The sequence below is a fragment of the Nyctereutes procyonoides genome, unplaced genomic scaffold, assembly GCF_905146905.1.
Source record: "Nyctereutes procyonoides isolate TBG_1078 unplaced genomic scaffold, NYPRO_anot_genome, whole genome shotgun sequence".
In the NCBI taxonomy this organism is placed as follows: Eukaryota; Metazoa; Chordata; class Mammalia; order Carnivora; family Canidae; genus Nyctereutes; species Nyctereutes procyonoides.
In genome coordinates this window covers 14,510,413-14,529,475 of record NW_026575160.1, presented here as the reverse complement: position 1 = coordinate 14,529,475, position 19,063 = coordinate 14,510,413, and the positions used below count along the sequence as shown (strand labels likewise).

Below are 19,063 nucleotides of genomic sequence, written 5' to 3'. Positions count from 1 at the left end.
CTTTGAAAGTGCATGGAGTTATTAGCCCAAGGCACCTTAACGATTACCCTTGCCTTTTAAAGCCCATCCCTGTCTTCTTCCCTAGAGCCCACCTTATAAACTGGTGACTTAGTTGGTTTAACATTTTATTAAGATGTTGTTTATACCATTGGAGGGGATGATTTCTAAACCGTGGGGGTGAGAAGGTAAAAAACTTTTCCGTTCTTGGACCTTGTCCAAGATACATGTTTTATTGAATATTTTTAGTTTGTCATACATATTATTAAAGGATATAATATAGATATGAGGAATCTAGAGTACTTCACATTATAAAGTACATATTTTAGAAGTGATAACATTTTAAAATTTATTGTTAAAAATGGTAAAGGGATGTTATATAGAGGTAGAAACCAGATTGCTTAAAAGTATATAGCTGTTTCCTAAAGAACTAAATAATTAGATGTTAATCTACTTGTACATGGTTGATGTCTTTAAATATGATTAGGTGATTTAAATCTAGCATTATAAAGTTTTTTTTTTTTAAAGATTTTATTTATTCATGAGAGACACAGAGAGAGAGGCAGAGACATAGGCAGAGGGAGAAGCAGGCTCCATGCAGGGAGCCCAATGCGGGACTCCATCCCTGGTCTCCAGAATCACGCCCTGGGCCAAAGGCAGGCACCAAACCGCTGAGCCACCCAGACATCCCTTAAAGCTTTTTTAAAAATAGAGAACATCTCAGTAACAACTGACCTAATACTGAATGAATGTTTACAATAAGAAATGTCACTGCTCCTACTAAAAGTAATTTATTGAAATCAGTATGTTCTAGGTCAATGGCTTCTAAGACTCCAGTTGGATTCATTGGACTGGGCAATATGGGGAATCCAATGGCAAAAAACCTCATGAAACATGGCTATCCACTCATTATTTATGATGTGTTCCCTGATGCATGTAAAGAGTTCCAAGATGCAGGTGAACAGGTAAGGCCTTTTCTTTAGATGTGTTCTAGATTTTGATGTTTAAAAATCAATATGACAATTTAGGAGTATACCCATTGGAATTATAAACCTATTTCATTGTTAATTTTATACATGTTATGTATTTGTTGTTTTTTGTATATATAAATACAAGTGTGTGTGTGTGTGTGTATGTATATATATATAGTTGTTATTGTTAACTTTTATTTATTTTTTTAAAAGATTTTATTTATTTATTCATGAGAGACAGAGAGAGAGAGGCAAACACACAGACAGAGGGAGAAGCAGGCTCCATGCAAGGAGTCCGATGCGGGACGTGACCCTGGTCTCCAGTATCAGGCCCTGGGCTGATGGTGGTGCTAAACCAGTGAGCCACCTGGGCTGCCCTGTTAACTTTCATCAAACATCATCTGTGCAACAGAAAATTGAGGCAATTTATTCTTTGGCAGGTGATTGGGAACATTTCCTAGGTTGAGTCAAAGGGGATTGCTTTGGCTATATATCAGTTTTCTGAGACCATAACTTTACTGATTGTCCTGTAAAAGCAGGTAGTTTGGTGGAAGTAGCTTTCCATGTTATTGAGAGGCACAATTGTCCTAGGACAAGAATAGGCTTAGGGATAGCTTAGTTTGAATCCCAGCTTAAATACTTACCTGCTTTCTTACTGGGGGCAAATTATTTCACCTCCGCTGATTTCTGCAACTGTGAAATGGGAATCATGACAGCCTACGTCTTTAGATTATGAGGCTTAAACAAGAGAATGTATGTGAATGTACTTCATAAATATTGTATGGCAGCACTTCGTGAATAAATATGTTATTGGCCATAAACCAGAAGACAACTTAGAAACACTGTGTGTCATAATGAAGTACAGAGCTAAGTTATGACAGATCTCTAGTGTTTGGTTTTTAGTCTATCATTCTTGTTTCAGGAATTTTTGGACTAGAGTATATCCTGTTAGATGATAGTAACTACTGGTCAGTTCCTCTTTGGATTTGTTAAACTTTATCAATAACTCACATGACAGGAGATCATGTAAAATCATGTAACTGATTTTAGAGTTTTGTTTTTTTGAGGTATGAAGGAAATTCTTGTGCAAATTGTAGATTGGTAAGTAAGAGCTGAATGTAATCCTAGAATTGGGAGAATACTAAAAATTTCCTGAGGAATACAGAAAAAAGTGAAAGAAAAAATTAAACAGCCCACTTCTGGATGATAGACCTGAAGTAAATACTAAGAAATGTAATGCCTATGTAAAGATCAGGTTTAAGTTTCTAGAGATTTCTACTCTAGGGTAGAATTCTACTTTGGGTAGAATTTTCTTTTCTTTTCTTTTCTTTTCTTTTCTTTTCTTTTCTTTTCTTTTCTTTTCTTTTCTTTTCTTTTCTTTCTTCTTTCTTTTTTAGATCCTATTTATTTATTTCATGAGAGACACAGAGAGGCAGAGACACAGACACAGGGAGAAGCAGGCTCCATGCAGGGAGCCCGATGCCGGACTCAATCCCTGGACCGGGATCACGCTCTGAGCTGAAGGCAGACGCTCAACCACTGAGCCACCCAGGCATCTCTAGGGTAGAATTTCTGAATACCTGCTGTATGTCTAGCAGTCTGTATGTCTAGTAATGCTGTGGAGAATAAAACAAGTTGAATTGGATATGACAGGGCGTTAGGTGTGTCTTGGGTGACAAGACTAAATAATATTACAAGAAAGTTTCTATTAAAATTGCATTTGGGACTCCTGGATGGCTCAGTTGGTTGAGCATCTGCCTTCGGCTCAGGACGTGATCCTGGGGTCCTAGAATTGAGTCCTGCATCAGGCTCCTCAAGGGGAGCCTGCTTCTCCTTCTGCCTCTCTGTCTCTAATGAATGAATAAATAAAATCTTTAAAAAATTTTGCATTTTGACTATAATAAAGTACTGAAGTGGTTTTTAAGGAGGAAAAAAATAAATGTTAAGAGTCATTTCTCAGAGGAACTATAAAAATATTGTGTAAAATCTTTGCTCATCTCCAAACAGAAATGGTGTAGTCTGAAATGAAAGTCATAGAGACAGTATCTCTCAGATTCCTAAATAGAAATGAGAAGATTCTAGGACACAGAGTCAGTTATTGGATTTTCCCTTTTTTCCCTTTTCCTTGAGATATATAAGTAGATATGAGGAAGGAAAGAAGATGGATTCTGGGTAGCTACTCCTCCCAGATTGGTGAAGAGTGAAGATGTGTTTGAGCTTCTTGTCTATAGTTCCCACCCGTGTCCCCAACACATAGTGGGAAAAGTTTTGTGGATGGTTCACACTGAGGCAACAGCCTAGAAGAGAGAATCCTCTTTTCCCACATCTTTTCTCTCTCACATCCCTGGTTCCTTTATGACCTTGACTGTATGAGGTCTTCTGAGTATTGATTATAACAGCAGTAGAGGGTAGGAGAAAGTGAAGCTTGGATGAATGAAAGAAGAAGGATAAAGGTAAGAAAGCTTTGGGCCTAAGGGTAAGTATCATACCATATAAGATGAAAACATTTGTTAAATGATTTATGATGGCAGCCTAAAAAATGTTTTGAATAGTGGCAATGTCATTTGAACAAGTGCAATTTCCTGAGTGCTACTTTAAAAGGTAACAATTTGGATGAATAAGTTCTGATATATTAAAGTGTCACCATTATTATTTCATAGCTATATTTAGTTTTCAAAAATGTTGGATAAGAGAAAAAATGAGTTTCATTCTACTACTAAAAGACAAAGACCAGACTTGGAATGGGATGGAAAAATATAGGTGAAAACCTTAAAACCTCTTGCCATTGTGCACAATAGTGCAGTGAAAAGTTTAGGGGTTCAACAGTTAAAAGTCTATTTGTGTTGACACTTCCATTTTAAGGACAGGAGTTGTCCGTGTGTCCCCCCACCCCACCCCCCATCTCCCAATATTACTATGTCAGGTGAAGCTGATAAAATGGCAGCTGAAGAAAATGGATTTTTTCCCCCAACGATTGCATAGACTGACTAGTGTTTTTTTTAATTTTGTTTATTTATTTGATAGAGAGATAGTGAGAGAGACATTGAGAGAGAGAAAGCATGATCAGGGGGAGAGGGAGAGGAAGGCTCTCCACTGAGCCAGGAGTTCAATGCTGGGCTCGATCCCAGGACTCTGGAATCACAACCTGCGCCAATGGCAGATGCTTAACCAACTGTGACACCCAGGATCCCCTGGCTACTTGGTTTCTAATGTTGACTGTGCTTTCAGTGAGAAATTTACAGGGAGAGAAAGTACCAAAATAGAGATACCTGGTTCTAAAGATCTTTGGGCATTTTCTTGAAGTGCCCCCCCCCCTTTTTTTTTTAAAGCAAAAGTGGGGATTTATTGTTGGGGAATGGTCTGACCCAAGGCACAGCTGAATTTTGGGCACAGATATAATCAGATTCCTTTCTGTCTGCCTCTTGTCTGTGCTTTGCTCAGAGGCTTCTCTGCCATCAAGGTGCATGATAGCCACCTGCAGTTTCAGGTGAAGAAATGCTTTAGAATGTTCTAACCCTGCACGTTTTCTTCAAGCCTAATCTAGTAGTAGAACATATTACATGTGTTATGAAGGAAATAAAAATTTTGACAAGCTTGATGGTATTTAATCAATTTATTTATGTCTTCAGATGTTAACCTTAGATTGTAGGCATACCTGGCTGGCTCAGTTGGTAGAGCATTTGACTCTTGATCTCAGGGTCATGAGTTCAAGCTCCATGTTGGACATAGAGTTTACTTTAAAAAAAATGTTATCTTGGGGCACCAGGTGGTTGAACATCCAACTCTTGATCTGAGCTCAGGTCTTGATCTCAGGGTTATGAGTTCAAGCCCTGCATTGGCTCCATGAGAGGGCATGGAGCCAATTAAAAAAAAAAAAGTTAAACTATGCTAATAGGGTATTTATACTTGGTTAAATATGTTAATTTTGGTCATTTCCACAAAAAATGTGGGCATTCTTCTTTCAGTTCCCTTTCTTATAGCCTTATTTCTGTTGGAAACTCAGGTTTAACCTACAATGATGTATCATTTCAACTTTTAGAATCTTTTCTAAGAATGTAACCTACATTACAAAGGTAATTATCAAGATTTTGTATATTAGAAATCATGAATTTATAAATTGTGAATGCAGTATAAAAACATAAACCCTGAAAAAAAAAAGAAAAAAAAAAAATAAACCCTGGAACCAGACTGCCTGGGTTTAAATCTCAGCTCTACCATTTGCTGACTGTGTGACTTTGGAGAGATTATTTAACCTCTCCCTACTTGAATTTCCTCATTTTATAAAATTGGGATTTTTAATAGTACCTTTTTAGTCCTGGAGAACCTGGCATATAGAGAGTGCTATTACTGCTATTACTATTCTTACTACTGTTGTTACAGGGTTGTTATTGTGTCTCTGTCATCTCTCCCAAATCTTCATTCCCCAACACCTCCCATGGGAACATACCATACCACTATGGTATGTTGGCTGAGTCACGGAGTCCAGAGTGCTTTGAAGACAACTGTCGAAATATTTTTAAATGAAAGAATGATGATAAAAATTAAAACCCAACTAGAAGATAAAGTGATTTGATAGCATCCCCATTTAAGAATATATTATGCACTGTCCCTTCCATCCCACTTTTGTTTTGCGGAAGATACCAATTTCTCTTTTTAAGCATTAGCGTCAAGGGCATATGACTTTTGCTTTATTTTTATTTTCATTGTCTAGGAATTTCCTTGGAGATGCTGCTGATCTGTGCCAAAAGTTTTGGGACTTTTACACCATTTCTGTGTGAGTTTTCTGGTTGAACGAGGCCTAATTAGATTGTCTTTTGTTTTTTTTCTTTGAAAACTTGGAAATTATCTGGTTCTAGGGTTGTAAGGCTGAGCATGTTTGGTTAAGTAATTCCCTCGGGATCTAAGCTGGCATCCACACAGGTCTCATTAAATGAGAACTTTAAAAGCCTCTTGCTCAGTGGGCTCTGTCATTGTTGACCAAATGTTTCAAGATGTAGGCACAAACTGTTTTTGTCCGTTTTTCAAGTGTAGTCTAATTTTGAAGTAACAGTGTGCTTTTCTACTTGGAAAGATTAAAAAACAGAGTGGCAGGTTTAACCAAGGTCATGTTCATTTTCCTTCTTAGCAAGTTTCTCTTACCCATTTGGCTTTCTTGGAAGCAATGCCGATCTTAACTTTTGTGACTGTTTTGTTTGGAAGTCAGTGAGGTTTTTCTTTGTGTAAAGTTACTAGTTAATAGTTGTCTCCTTCCGATGGATATGTAAAAAGGCAGTGGAATTCCTTCAGATTACTCTGGCCTTGATGCCCCCATCCTTGCCCCCCAACCCAGCAAAGCAGATTTTGTCTTTAATTAGTCCAGTCTTTTACACCTTGTATTGCATACCTGCCATTGATAGGTATTAGCCTACAGATGAGTCTAAATCCAGAGAAATTGGCTACAAAAATTCTTAAAGACTGAGATACTGTGATACACAAGGGAACCAATCTCCTGTAGTTAAAATTGAGATAATGGAAAAGTAGAGTCATCTTAATTCATAATCATTTAAGAATGAAGCAGATGGAATTAGCAAGATCTTTCTGGATGATCATGACAGAGCAGAGCCGTGGCCCAGAGTCAGCCAGGTCAGTGATTGTCCACAGATAGGAAGGTGCAGAAGAGTCTTGTTAATACTGTACCTTTGTATTGATCATATCTCATGAATCCTTTTTTCACAAAGGCTAAACTTTCCTAGAACTTAAGTTTACTAAATGTGAAAAATTTCTTTACCTAGGTATCCTTTCCACTTTGGAGATAGAAACCCTTAAAGATAACCCAAGTGACTATTCTTATTTTGTAGATTCAGAAACTGAAGCCAGAGAGGTTAAGTGATTTTCACAAAATCACTCATGACCTTAGTGGCTGGGCTGCAACTAAACCTGGGTCTCTGGCTTCCCAAATTAGTGTTCCTTTCACTGATCCATGCTGTCTTTGCTTATCCATTCAATTAGTAAATGTAATTGAAGGGACTCTAATTAGTTTGGCTCCTAAAGGCTTTTGTGGTTAATGTCAGACTGGCAACAAGGTTTGTTTTTTCCCCCCAGCTTTTGAGTTGTGGCCAAATTTTGTCAGTCAATTATTTCAGAGTCTTGAAGTCATCCCATGGAAGTCAAGATGATTTGAATAGCTGGACACACATGTCTGTGTATCTGTCTAATAAACATGCCTCTGTAGTGCAAATTAGAGAATGTTATTATAATGTACCAAATGTATATAGCCATTAGATATGGAGCAGTTGTGGCCAGTACAGTGGTGACATTCCAGCTATCACTATCATTGTGTGTTTTTTCCGGACCTGTGAGCTTTGACACTATTTTCCTATATAATTGAGGGGTTAGCAGTACTCTGGCAACCCAGGCATCCCAAGAAGCAGATGCTAGGGATGCAGGGGGTTGATTGGGCACTCCATGCACTTGGCAGTTGCATGAATTGGCACTGCCAGTTCATGGGTATGAGGAGCTTAGGTGTGAAGTCTACTTAGATCTGTGAACTAATTGTTGGTGCCTCTGAGGGCACCTCTTCAAGGAGTTATCTAGGTGTAATTGAATTTCCTTCAAGGAAGAGACTCATTGAATTCCTGAGAGAAAGTCTGAAATTGACTCTTAGACCTCAGGGCTTACCGCAGTCCCTGAAAGAGCAAGAGAGATGGAGCTGAGATGAAAGGAAAAGCCATTGAAAGGTATGCCATCGTTTTGCATTGTATGTATTACTTCATCCAAAGAGGGATGAATAGATGAAGCTCTCTGTGTAACCCACATTTTTGATATAGACCAGAAGTAGAGAAATACAACTTCTATAACTTTTCCTTTACTTGTACTCATCATACTCAGCTCTGTTTTCTTGAGTAATTGTAAACTGTTTGCCAGCAAATAGTTGTCTCTTTTTGAATCCCAGCATTTATTTGGGCATAGGAGAGTTTTTACTTAACTGAAGTATTTATTTGTAATTTCACAGAAAAGATTTTTTTTTTTTTCAGAATTTTTGGGGCAAATCTTGATGATGTATCAAAATGTACTGTTGAATGTGTTTTCTTTAGACTCTAAAATGCCATATTGCCTTTAGAATGAAACATTGAAAGAGAACCTCTTGTTTTAGGGCCTGAGATATTTCACTTTAGCATTTAATGTTAATACACAAAGTGTTAGGATACTTGATTGCCTAAAATTTTAAAGTATGACTTATGAAATTACTTTATGTTAAAACTGTTTTTGTCTCAAATTTGATTTAGAAGCTAATAGTCTGCTAAGGAAAATTGAATATGATTACCTCTAGCTTATAATATTTAGAATATACGCTGTTTGCCTTTCCATTCTTCCACTTTCATCAACTGCATATCAAAGACAAAAAGAAAATGTTAGGTGTAATTCCACCACACAGAAAGCAGAGTCTTTCCCATTTCTAGGTTGCTTACATGTCAGTTCACATTTCCTAGCAGAAAATACTTCCATTTCTGATAAATATGTACATCATTCTACAGAGAAATCTTCATTTATCCTCCTGAAAGTCCTTTGTCTTTTTTTTAAGGGGAGATAACACTTTCGAGGAGCTTTTGTGACAATGGGGTGATAGATTCTTTTTGTTAAAGAAAGAACAGTTTGAACCAAAAGTGAGCTCCCAGTCTCTTCTGGCCTCTTTGGTTTCCAGCTTTCTGAATAGGTGTATCAAGGTGCATGTGTGAGAGAGAGAAGGGGTTTTGGGAATGCGAGTGAGGGTGTGTACATTTATGTATGCATGCACACATATAGAGGATGGACAGTAACTTTCCTTTACCATATGTTGTGGTCATCATAAGGCAGAAATGAGGGTGGACATGAGAGCATACCTTGATGTCTATTTGTATATCTTTCTTGTATCTATAGTTTCCACTTGAATCCTGGGAGTTCACACGTTCAGCCTTGATGGTAGTGCTATAGCTAATGCAGGAAATGGTCATATCCTTGTCCTGACCTTTTCCTTTCCATACAGGCTTAATTTTTTTTCCCCCTTGAAAATGGAGACTGGAGGATGGTAGTAATTGGGGCTTGAGAATTTACTAGGAGATTTTGCTGCCTATACAATCACTGGAGAATCCTGTAGTTCAGCTACCATCCCTGTTGCACTAGAGTTTTTCTTAGTCAAAGCATCTATCAAGAAGTATGCTGTTTAAGAATCCAAGTTGGAGGAATCCATGAGAAGTACGTCTGTTCCCAGGACTGTTGGGTTTTGCCCTTTCCCCCCTCAACTCACTTCACACTTTTTAAAATAAACAGTAGATTTGATTCCATAGAAACTTCATCTCTATGTGCATAAGGAATGGATTCTCTATTTTAGGCAGTAATTTTTTTTTTTTTTGTCATTTGGAAACAAGAATTAGTTGTATTCATTGTCACCATGCATAAAAAGTGGATCCTGCTTGTGCTCTAGAAACTGCTTGCATTTTAATTTAAATAATATGCCTTTGTAATTTTTTTTTTTAAAGGTAGTGTCTTCCCCAGCAGATGTAGCTGAAAAAGCTGACAGAATTATTACAATGTTGCCCACCAGTATCAATGCAATAGAAGCTTATTCTGGAGCAAATGGAATTCTAAAGTATGTATTTCTCAGCTGTGGAAATTTTCCTTGTTATGATAATTCATGAATTTCACATTTATTAACACTTTAGGAAGTACAATTATGTTTGTTAAACCTTTCTATACAATTTTCTTATTTTTAAAAAAAATGAATACTGTGGTTTCTCCCTCATTGTAAAGGGTTTATTTTTTCACCGAAAGCAAGTATGTGACTTTTGGGAATAATTTTTTTTTTTTTGCTTCTGTTTCTTTCCTTAGCTCTTGCATTAAACTTACGCTTTCATGGCTAACATGTTTAAGAGACTTTTAAAGCTTGCATTTTAAACTGTACAAATGTTACAAGCATAATTTTCTTATGGTTTATAGAAATTCAGGAAAAGGTTTCTATGAAAAATAAAACCAAACATTGGAAAGAACACCATTATTTAACATTTTATTATATTATAAAAAGTTATTGTATGTCCTCTGGGTTAGTACATCTGTACTAAGAACTTTGAGAAGTTGGAATTAAAGGTTAGCAGTAGCTCTTTAAATAAAATATAATTTAGGTCAGAGTTTTCTAGCCAGTGCTTAACTTTCCTAGTTTTGAGAACTTTTTGGTTAGTTTCTACCTCTTGCCAAATCTTTGTGGTTGTGTTAGAATGACAGTGGTTGAATTTCCAATTTGATTTTCTGGTCTTACCAGTTACTGTTTCTAACTTGTTTTCTTGTTGAATTTCAGCAAAGAGCTAGAACAACTGGAGACCCTATAGACGTGTATATATATATAGGGCTAAAAGAAAGGGTTTAATTTCATGAAGCTGTAATACATGAAATATGAGGTTTTAGGGAATTAAATTGCTTTAGAAAACTAACAAACTTGGAAGCAAAAGACATTTGGATATTAGGCAGAAAACTGATAAGATAAATGTTTAGATTTCAGGGAAGGTTGAAAGACACTAATTTTGGATGGAGCCCTCAAGCCCACGGTGTGTGTGGTCTTGAGGTAACTTCTGTGTCATTATCTAGTCTGTTGCAATTATGGCCCTGGGTTGCCTCTCAAGGAAAAGTAACTAAAAATTTGTTGGCGACAAAATCCTGTGTTTATTAATATTCTTTACTAAGGAATATAGTGGCCAACTAGCAGAACAGTTTTGCCTAGGGAGTGCTTTCAGAGAATGTGGATGAACACTGGTAAATGTAATTCTTGTTTTTCAGGTTATATAAAGTGAAACTTCCACATATTGAGGTGATCTATAATAGAGCATGATATTTCCTTTCTGTGGAATATACTCCATCATTGCCTTTGGACCAGATCAACTAATTTGTTTAAAATTGTTGTTTCAAGTATTTTGTATGCTATTTTTCTATAGAAAGATTTTTCTTTTTTTTTAGTTTTTAGCAATGATTTTCCATTTCCTTCTCCAATATTTATCTTTATTCATTTCTAATTTTCCAATCACAATTATGATTAAATGTCATGTGGGTTAATTAATCTATAGTAAGGACTTTGGGAAGTTTGAATTAAAGGTAAGCCATAGTCCTTAAATAAATTATAACTTAGGTTCATTTCCTAGCCAGCGAAGATAGGCATAGATTAGGAGCCCTGTAGATAGATATAATCTGCACTTACAGTAAAAGTGTCTTATTATAAGAATGCCAGTGCCTGGGTGGCTCAGTTGGTTAAGCATCTGCCTTTGGCTCAGGTTGAGATCCCACGGTCCAGGTATCAAGTCCCACATCTGGCTCCCTCCTCTGTGGGGAGCCTGCTACTGCCTCCCTCTCTCAAGCCTCTCTGTCTCTCATGAATAAGTAAATAAAATCTTAAAAAAGAAAAAAAAGAATGCCATTTACTATTGATATAAAATATGGTAGAAGAAAAAGCTGTTTTCCCACTTTGCCAATGTATGTATGTACATGTACTATAAAGAACAAAAAAATTTTGCCTGTGAGATTTCCAGGTTCTTTCCTTTATTTTCCTTTCTGTCTCTTTGATGTTTTATTTTATCTTTAAAAAGTGTAGTTATTAAGAATATGCCACCCTGAAGCATATGGCTAAATTTCGATGGTTTATGTTTATTCTACCTTGTGGAAATGACATGGATATGTGAAATTTGCAATATGGCTTGTTAAAGGCAAATAAAATACTTTTTAAAGAGCTCCAGCTACTTTACAAACAAAAATTTAAATCCTACCAAATAGGCCTTTTAAAGTTAATGGGTGTTTTAAATTGCCTACCTATATTATTATGGTATTGTGTATTTCACCTGAAACCAGAATTTATATCATGTAGTTTATTAGATTATTTAGGTTTGTTTGAAAGAGTGTGGGTTTACTTTGAACTTTAATTGATCTGAAAATGGATTTGAGATTTTGAACCAGTTCTAATAATGTTTTTAATACTAAAGTGAAGACCTCTTTGATATCTGGCAGCTTTTAGCAAATTCTAATTCTATAGGTAGTTGCACGAAATGTTTATTCAGAGTTTAAACTATATTTTTAAAACTATAAGCCTATAGTTTAAAAAAACATTATTTTTATTTATTTACTTAGAAAAGTGAAGAAAGGCTCACTATTAATAGACTCCAGTACTATTGATCCTGCAGTTTCAAAAGAATTGGCCAAAGAAGTCGAGAAAATGGGAGCAGTTTTCATGGATGCCCCTGTTTCTGGTGGTAAGTGGCAGCTAAAATCTACGCACACCTATTTCTGTTTGTTAGAAATAGCAATTACAGTTTTGTGGTACCCAAGATATATCCAGTTATTTTTAGACTCCTTATAGGAGTCTCAATTTTTTCATTGGAAACAAAAAAAAAACAAAACTCACTTTTATTATTTAGTACTCTTAAAATACATTCCTTGTTCTAAGTTCAGACAAAAGGATGTCACAACTTTGAAGAATTGTGAATTTTTGATCCAAATTGCTGTGGGTAAGGCAAGAGCAATTTGTTGAAAATTTAACTTTTCAGAACAGATTCAAGAAGTAATTAGGTTGAATCATCTTTTAACTGTTAAAAAGTTGAGGAAGTATTTAAAAAGAAAAAAATAATTTCACAAGGGGAACTTAAGGCTCAGATAATTTTTTACAGGTGGGATATTACCAGAATTTCAAGGAGCAGATCATTTCAGTTTTGTATGAACTTTTCCAGACAATAGAAAAAGAGGAAACACTTCCCAACTCATTCTATAAGACCTATGTAACTGATACTTTAACCAGAAAGGGAGAGTGAGAGAGGAAAAATTTAAGTCTCAGTCATGAAAACAGAAGTAAAAAGTTTTAAAAAGTATATTAGCAAACTAAATCCAACCATGTATAAAAGAGATCAAACATTACAATCAGGTCTATCTCATATGTACTCAAATGGCTTAATATTAGAAAATCTATAAATCTATTTCACCACATTAACATACTTAAAAATCATATGATCATCTCAATTAGAGGACAAGGATTCTCACTAATAACTTTTTTTTTTTTTAAGATTTTGTTTATTTATTCATGAGAGACTCAGAGAGAGAGGCAGAGACACAGGCAGAGGGAGAAGCAGGCTCCATGCAGGGAACCTGATGTGGGACTTGATCCTGGTACTCCAGGATCTGGCCCTGAGCTGAAGGCAGATGCGCTTAACTGCTGAGCCACCCAGGCATCCCTCACTAATAAAATTCTTAAAGCGTATTATTATATCAGATATTAATAGTAGGTGGTCTGGGTATTTTGGAATGGTAGTATTATAGGTATTATGATTTTCCATAATTTTGCAAGTTTCCAAAATTATTGTGTAATCAAATATAGTACACACACATGTGCACATACACACGTATACACATACATATGTAATTTGTAGTTGAAGACTAGTTTCTAGTTGGAGACTTTCTATAAAGGCTGGACTGAAGAAAACTAATCATTTGCTCAAGACCAAAACTAAATTTGTTTCATATTCTACTGTATTAGGAAATACTATTTTCTGTAAAGTTCTGATTTATTCTAAGAGGAAAATAAAGACTGCTAAAGGGAGGTTGTCCTTTAATTTATAAAATCGTCATTTCAGTACAGTGCTAAAAATAGCCCATTGCTAGTGTGATACATTGTTACAGTAATGACCTTTAATGACTCACATCTCTGAATCTGCTCTGTGTGTTCATGTGCTACCTTGACTCTAAGTTGAGCCATCTGACTTGCTTTGGCTAGTGGTATATTAGTAAATGTTACACAAGGATAATCTTGAAAAGCACTTTGTACATGGAGTCTTGTCCTATCTTGCTTATGGGGACTCTGCTGCTGTCGCATATAGAAACCTGGATTAGCCACCTGCGGACACGGACTAACTACCAAGCATGTATGTGAGTGAGGCCATTGACCATCCAGCTAGAGTCAGGTTTCCAGATAAGTGTAGCTGCATTAGTGACCTCAGGCCTAACCAGCAAATGAACTGCCCAGCTAGCATAGTCTAAATTACTTACCCTGAGAATTGTCAGTAAATAAACCCACTAAGTTTGAGGGAGTAATATAGCAGTAGATAACTGATGGAGCCAAATACAGTTGATATTTCCATACTTATGTAGCAGTGTTTGTTACTTGATGTATCAATTAGTGTGCTACCTGTGCCTATTTAATCTAAGTGTTATAAACATTTTCTGAAGGAGAATGATGGTATTGTGGTTCGCATAAAAGCTAACTTTAATGCCAAAGCTAAGTTGCTAAAATGAAGTTTATTAAGCCAGTCCAGAAAAGAGTTTCATTTCATTTGCTGTAATCAGGTCCCAGACCTGTATGTCTGTATTCCTGATCCAGAGAATGTATCAAAGGAAATGTTTGCCTATTGTTACCTAAGTAGTACCCTGGTGAACTGATACAAGATACCCATGTTTAGTAGGATATGGAAAAATAAGTTGGTAAAAATTCTGGTAAATCTCATTTTGGTGTTCTTATGGACTGCTGGGGGTTAAATAGTACATCTAGCTTTTGAGTGTCTTTTGTGCTCTTAGAATTAAGTTTTATTATTAGAAGGGACTTTAGCAATAATTTAATTTGACTTTGTTATTTTATAGATGAGAAATTGAGGTCCAAAGAAGTTAAATGACTTGCCTGGGGTTCTCCAGCTTGAGAGCCAATCTAGAACTAGAATCTTACTCTCCCACCTTAGTCTGAGGCTCTTCCCACACTCCACCAGACCTTCTTCCTTTTAGTCTCACCCTGAGGTAGCTTTTCTGTTTTTGAAAACAGTGGCCTACTGTTAACTTCATTTCTTAACAATTTTATCTAGTTGCCGGTCCTCTGTCTTCTTTCTTGGTAGCTAAATGGCACTACCATGTAGTGAAACCTTTGGTGGGGGAGTGAGCGGAGAATTGCATCCTTTTCTAACTCTTGAGAGGTTGGCTTCTAATCTGGAAGGGGCCTAACATTTCTGTTCCAGAGTCACTTGAGAAGAAATGGGTGAGAGGACATTATTCTCAAATAGAATTCTGGAGAGATCAGATCAGTCTTATTATGTTGACCCCATCCTGAAGTGTTTATGAACTGGCTATCAGGACTCTTTTGTTCTGCTGATGAGTTGGGATAGAACCAGAGGCTTTTTGGGTCTTTTCTGTTTTGGATCCATTGGCTGGTGTTGGTTTTTTTTTTTTTTTTTTTTTTTAAATTTTTTTGATTGATTTTTTTTTTAAATTTTTATTTATTTATGATAGTCACAGAGAGAAGAGAGAGAGAGGCAGAGACATAGGCAGAGGGAGAAGCAGGCTCCATGCACCGGGAGCCTGATGTGGGATTCGATCCCGGGTCTCCAGGATCGCGCCCTGGGCCAAAGGCACGCGCCAAACCGCTGCGCCACCCAGGGATCCCGGCTGGTGTTGTTTAATCAAATATACGTCAGAAAAAAAGATAGAGTAGAGTAATATTTTGACATAGCCTTCACATGTTTCAATTTGATTAGGATAGGATCTGTTCTGAGGTATAAGGACTTGAAATGTTATATTATAATATTAGATACCATTGGGAAATGTGATAATGATCACAGGGGTGGGGTTAGGATAAAAGAAGAAGAAAAACATTCAAAACAACTTAAAGAAGAAATTCTTACATTAGAAGTTTAGAATTTAGTGATACGTGTTAATAAAATGATTTGTAAATAGTTACAAAGTACAAAATATGTAGCACAGCAGTCTTCCCAGTACTTAGCAACCAGAAAGGGAACTCTTCATTAACAGTTTGTTCATAGCAACATGCTGCACTTTGTAGAGAAATACTGCCTTTGTCCTTTCTGGGGTGGCTATTAATACTTACTTTGACTTACCTTGTACTTACCTGTATGGATATTTAGAGAGAGTAACACCAGATTTGACTTACACACTTGATTCTGGGACAACAGAAGAATTTTTAGTTCTGGAAATGGAAAAATTTATGTTAAAGATTAACTAGAAACCTCATAGATGATTCCCAGTTACATCCAAGGAGAACCAGTGCAATTTGGAATTAGATTTGACAGTTCTTTAGTATATTCTTTAAGCAAGGAAGAAAGGAAATTAGTTAGCTCATATGATTCTCTTAACACCTTTAGTTTCATTTTTTGTTGTACTTCTGTTAAAAACTTCAAAGAAGTTCACTTGATATTAGGGAGAGCCTAGAACTTTTAGGGAAAGAAAGTACGCTACAAATGAAGGTCTTCATTTTTTCTTCAATGAAATGTACTTAAAATGACTATATTTATGTAATTCTTACAAGATTATATACTTTTTATTTTATTTTATTTATTTATTCACGAGATACACACACAGAGAGAGGCAGAGACACAGGCAGAGGGAGAAGCAGGCTCCACGCAGAGAGCCTGATGCAGAACTCAATCCCGGGACTCCAGGATCACGCCCTGGGCCGAAGGCAGGCGCTAAACCCCTGAGCCACCCAGGGATCCCCTTATATATTGTTTGTGGTCATACACTCTTTTCTAATTTTTCTATTATGCTATAGTACCTTCATTCTTCATTTCATGCAACAAACATTTATTGAGTCCTTTTATGGGGTAGGTATGGTCTAGGCACCAAAGATAGCACTTTGAAGATATTCAAAGTCTTTTACCTCATGGATTATGATTTAGTAGGAATAAAGAGAATAACAAAAATAATTGAAATGATAAGTGCTATGAAGACAAAAAGGGAGAGTAAGCAGTTAATGAAACCATCTTCAGGGGAAGGTCGTTTTACCTAGAGTGGACAGGATCTGGGGAGGTGACTGTTAAGCAGAGATCTGAGTGCACAACTCCAGACGAAGAGTGTCTCAGTGAAACAGACTGCCCTGTGTGGGCTCTGAGGTATGAATAAGCTTGGTATGTGTGTGGAACATTTATCTTTGTATCACCAGGACTTAGCAGGTAATTGTGCTCAATTATTAAATTGACTCCCCATATGTCTGACACCATGCCATTGTTGATCAGTTTATGGTTATCAAAGTAAAGCTAACTGGGCTTTCTATAAATTAGCCCCTGGCCCTGGCCTCAAATATGGTGTCCTAATCTGTTTACCTGTCTTGTGTAAATCACATCTTTATGAAAGTTGTAATCCTTCTTTAAAGTCACATGTTGCTTAGTCACACCATTTTGGATATGTGGCTTTTTTTTTTTTTTTTTTTTTTTTTTTTTTTTTTTTTTTAGTGTGGAGAGGGTCTGCTATCACAGGGTTAGTTCCAATTTGATCAGTTCTCTTATATAATGAATGCTGGACATAAAGTAAATTAAAAACTATTGTTTGTGACTAATGACCAAATACTGTTGAGTCTGCTCCAAGGGCATAATTAAAGTACTTAACTGTGCTTGGATAATTAAAGAATAAACTCACCAATTGCCTAATATGTCTGTAGAGTTGCACAGTAGACCTTGAGTTGAAGTGACTCTGAAGTGGCACTTGGAGTTAGCCCAAGGCTCCCCGGGCTGGCAAGCCTCATTGATTTGCTAAACTGTATTGCTCCAGTTAGAGATTAATGTCAAAATTAAATAACTGAACTGGTGTATATGTGTTTGTATAATAGTTCCCTACCAGGGAACCAAATTTTATACTCTATTTGGCAGAGTTAAGTTTTAGTAATTTGTTTGAGGTATTCTTAGAATACAGAGTAGTAAGCACAAAATCTAGTAAGGAGTTTCTGTTAGAGCGTTAGACTGGCTTGCTAAAATTCCTCAGTGAAAGTCTCACATAGACTCCATTATTGTTTTTAAAATCAAGTGTGTAGCCTTGGCCTTAACTATTCACTGAACTGGGTATCTACTGTTTTTTCACTAGATCTGTATCTAATTTATGGTAAAGGGACCACAAAAACAAAAATTATTTCTATTTTGGCACCTAACACCATTATAGTTAAGGGTCTGTTGGCATTTCCACTAAAATGTTTTCTTAGAGAAGTTTATAACTTGGCAATTTTACTTGGCTTTGGGCTGAAACATTGCTATTTCTGTTCAAAAGTAAATTCTTTTTACCAAATTTCATACAACTGAATTTGCTTTGGTTGATAATGTGTGGAGAGGGAAGGGCTATCACACACAATACGTCTTTTTTCATGTTCTCACAAGCTGTTTGATTAAAGAGTAGTATTATGTGTGGCATTTGTTCTTATATTTTAGTCTTAATGTAGTAAGATTGTATTTTTTTTAAATGTTTTGAAATAAGTTGGTTTAACAGGGTTAAGATAATTCATTTTCATGGGTTCTTCCCTTTAAAGAATTATACTATGACGATAATTTTTAGTTCTTTTTACATTATTAACTTTTATAAAATTTAAAAGCATTTTGTGGCAGGGGTGCCTGGCTAGCTTAGTCCACAGAGCATGGGACCTTTGATCTTGGGGTAGGGAGTTTGAGCCCCACGTTGGGTCTAGAGATTACTTTTTTTAAAAAAAGGAGTAAAATAAAAGAAAGACATTTTGTGGCATTGACTTTTGTATGAGAGACTTGAATTATTCTGTCTTGAAAAATATTAGCTAAAGTAAGCCTTTCTTTGGTCTGTTCTGGTGTTATTTAAAGCTTTAGTACCTCAAATAATTAAAATTTTCTTTAATTTTGTTTGATGGACAAATCCTTTTCCTTAAAAATGACATAGGATTCATCAATACTAAGACACCAGAAATGGGGTAATTATGTTAGCAATTTAGATATACCCATAATTTTACTTATCACCTTGTATCTAGTAAGTATCCTTTTTGTCTAGGATTTTCTCCAGTTTGCCAAATAGTTCAGAAATGTTTGGTAAATAAACTCCAAGGATTTCTTTGAAATTTGTCCCTAAGAAGAGGTGCCCCCAAACCCTCTTTACATTCTTTGGCATGCCTAAGTCTCCCCTACGACTTGTCATAGACAACTTATAGGAGTCCCTATATAAGGCGTTAATGAGTTCTTAGCATGTTTAGAGAAGACGGCTGACTCACCACCCAATGTAACATAATTGAGGCAGCTTTAATAATTTGTCTCCTAAGAAAATAGTAGAAGAATGGGTTAGAGATCCCCTTAGATCACCTCACTCAGTGTTTGTTGTTACTGTTTATTGTTAGTAATAAT

The 19,063-nt window shown here is 36.2% G+C and overlaps 1 protein-coding gene across 1 annotated transcript in view; it reads left to right on the top strand.

Annotated features, from left to right (window-relative positions):
- Positions 1-19,063, top strand: part of HIBADH (3-hydroxyisobutyrate dehydrogenase) — a 112,579-nt gene that overhangs the window by 11,600 nt on the left and 81,916 nt on the right. Inside the window, exons 2-4 of the mRNA XM_055314703.1 lie at positions 802-962; positions 9,464-9,573; positions 12,087-12,208. Of these exons, the coding sequence (XP_055170678.1) occupies positions 802-962; positions 9,464-9,573; positions 12,087-12,208 (393 nt within the window). The remainder of the gene's footprint in view (positions 1-801; positions 963-9,463; positions 9,574-12,086; positions 12,209-19,063) is intronic.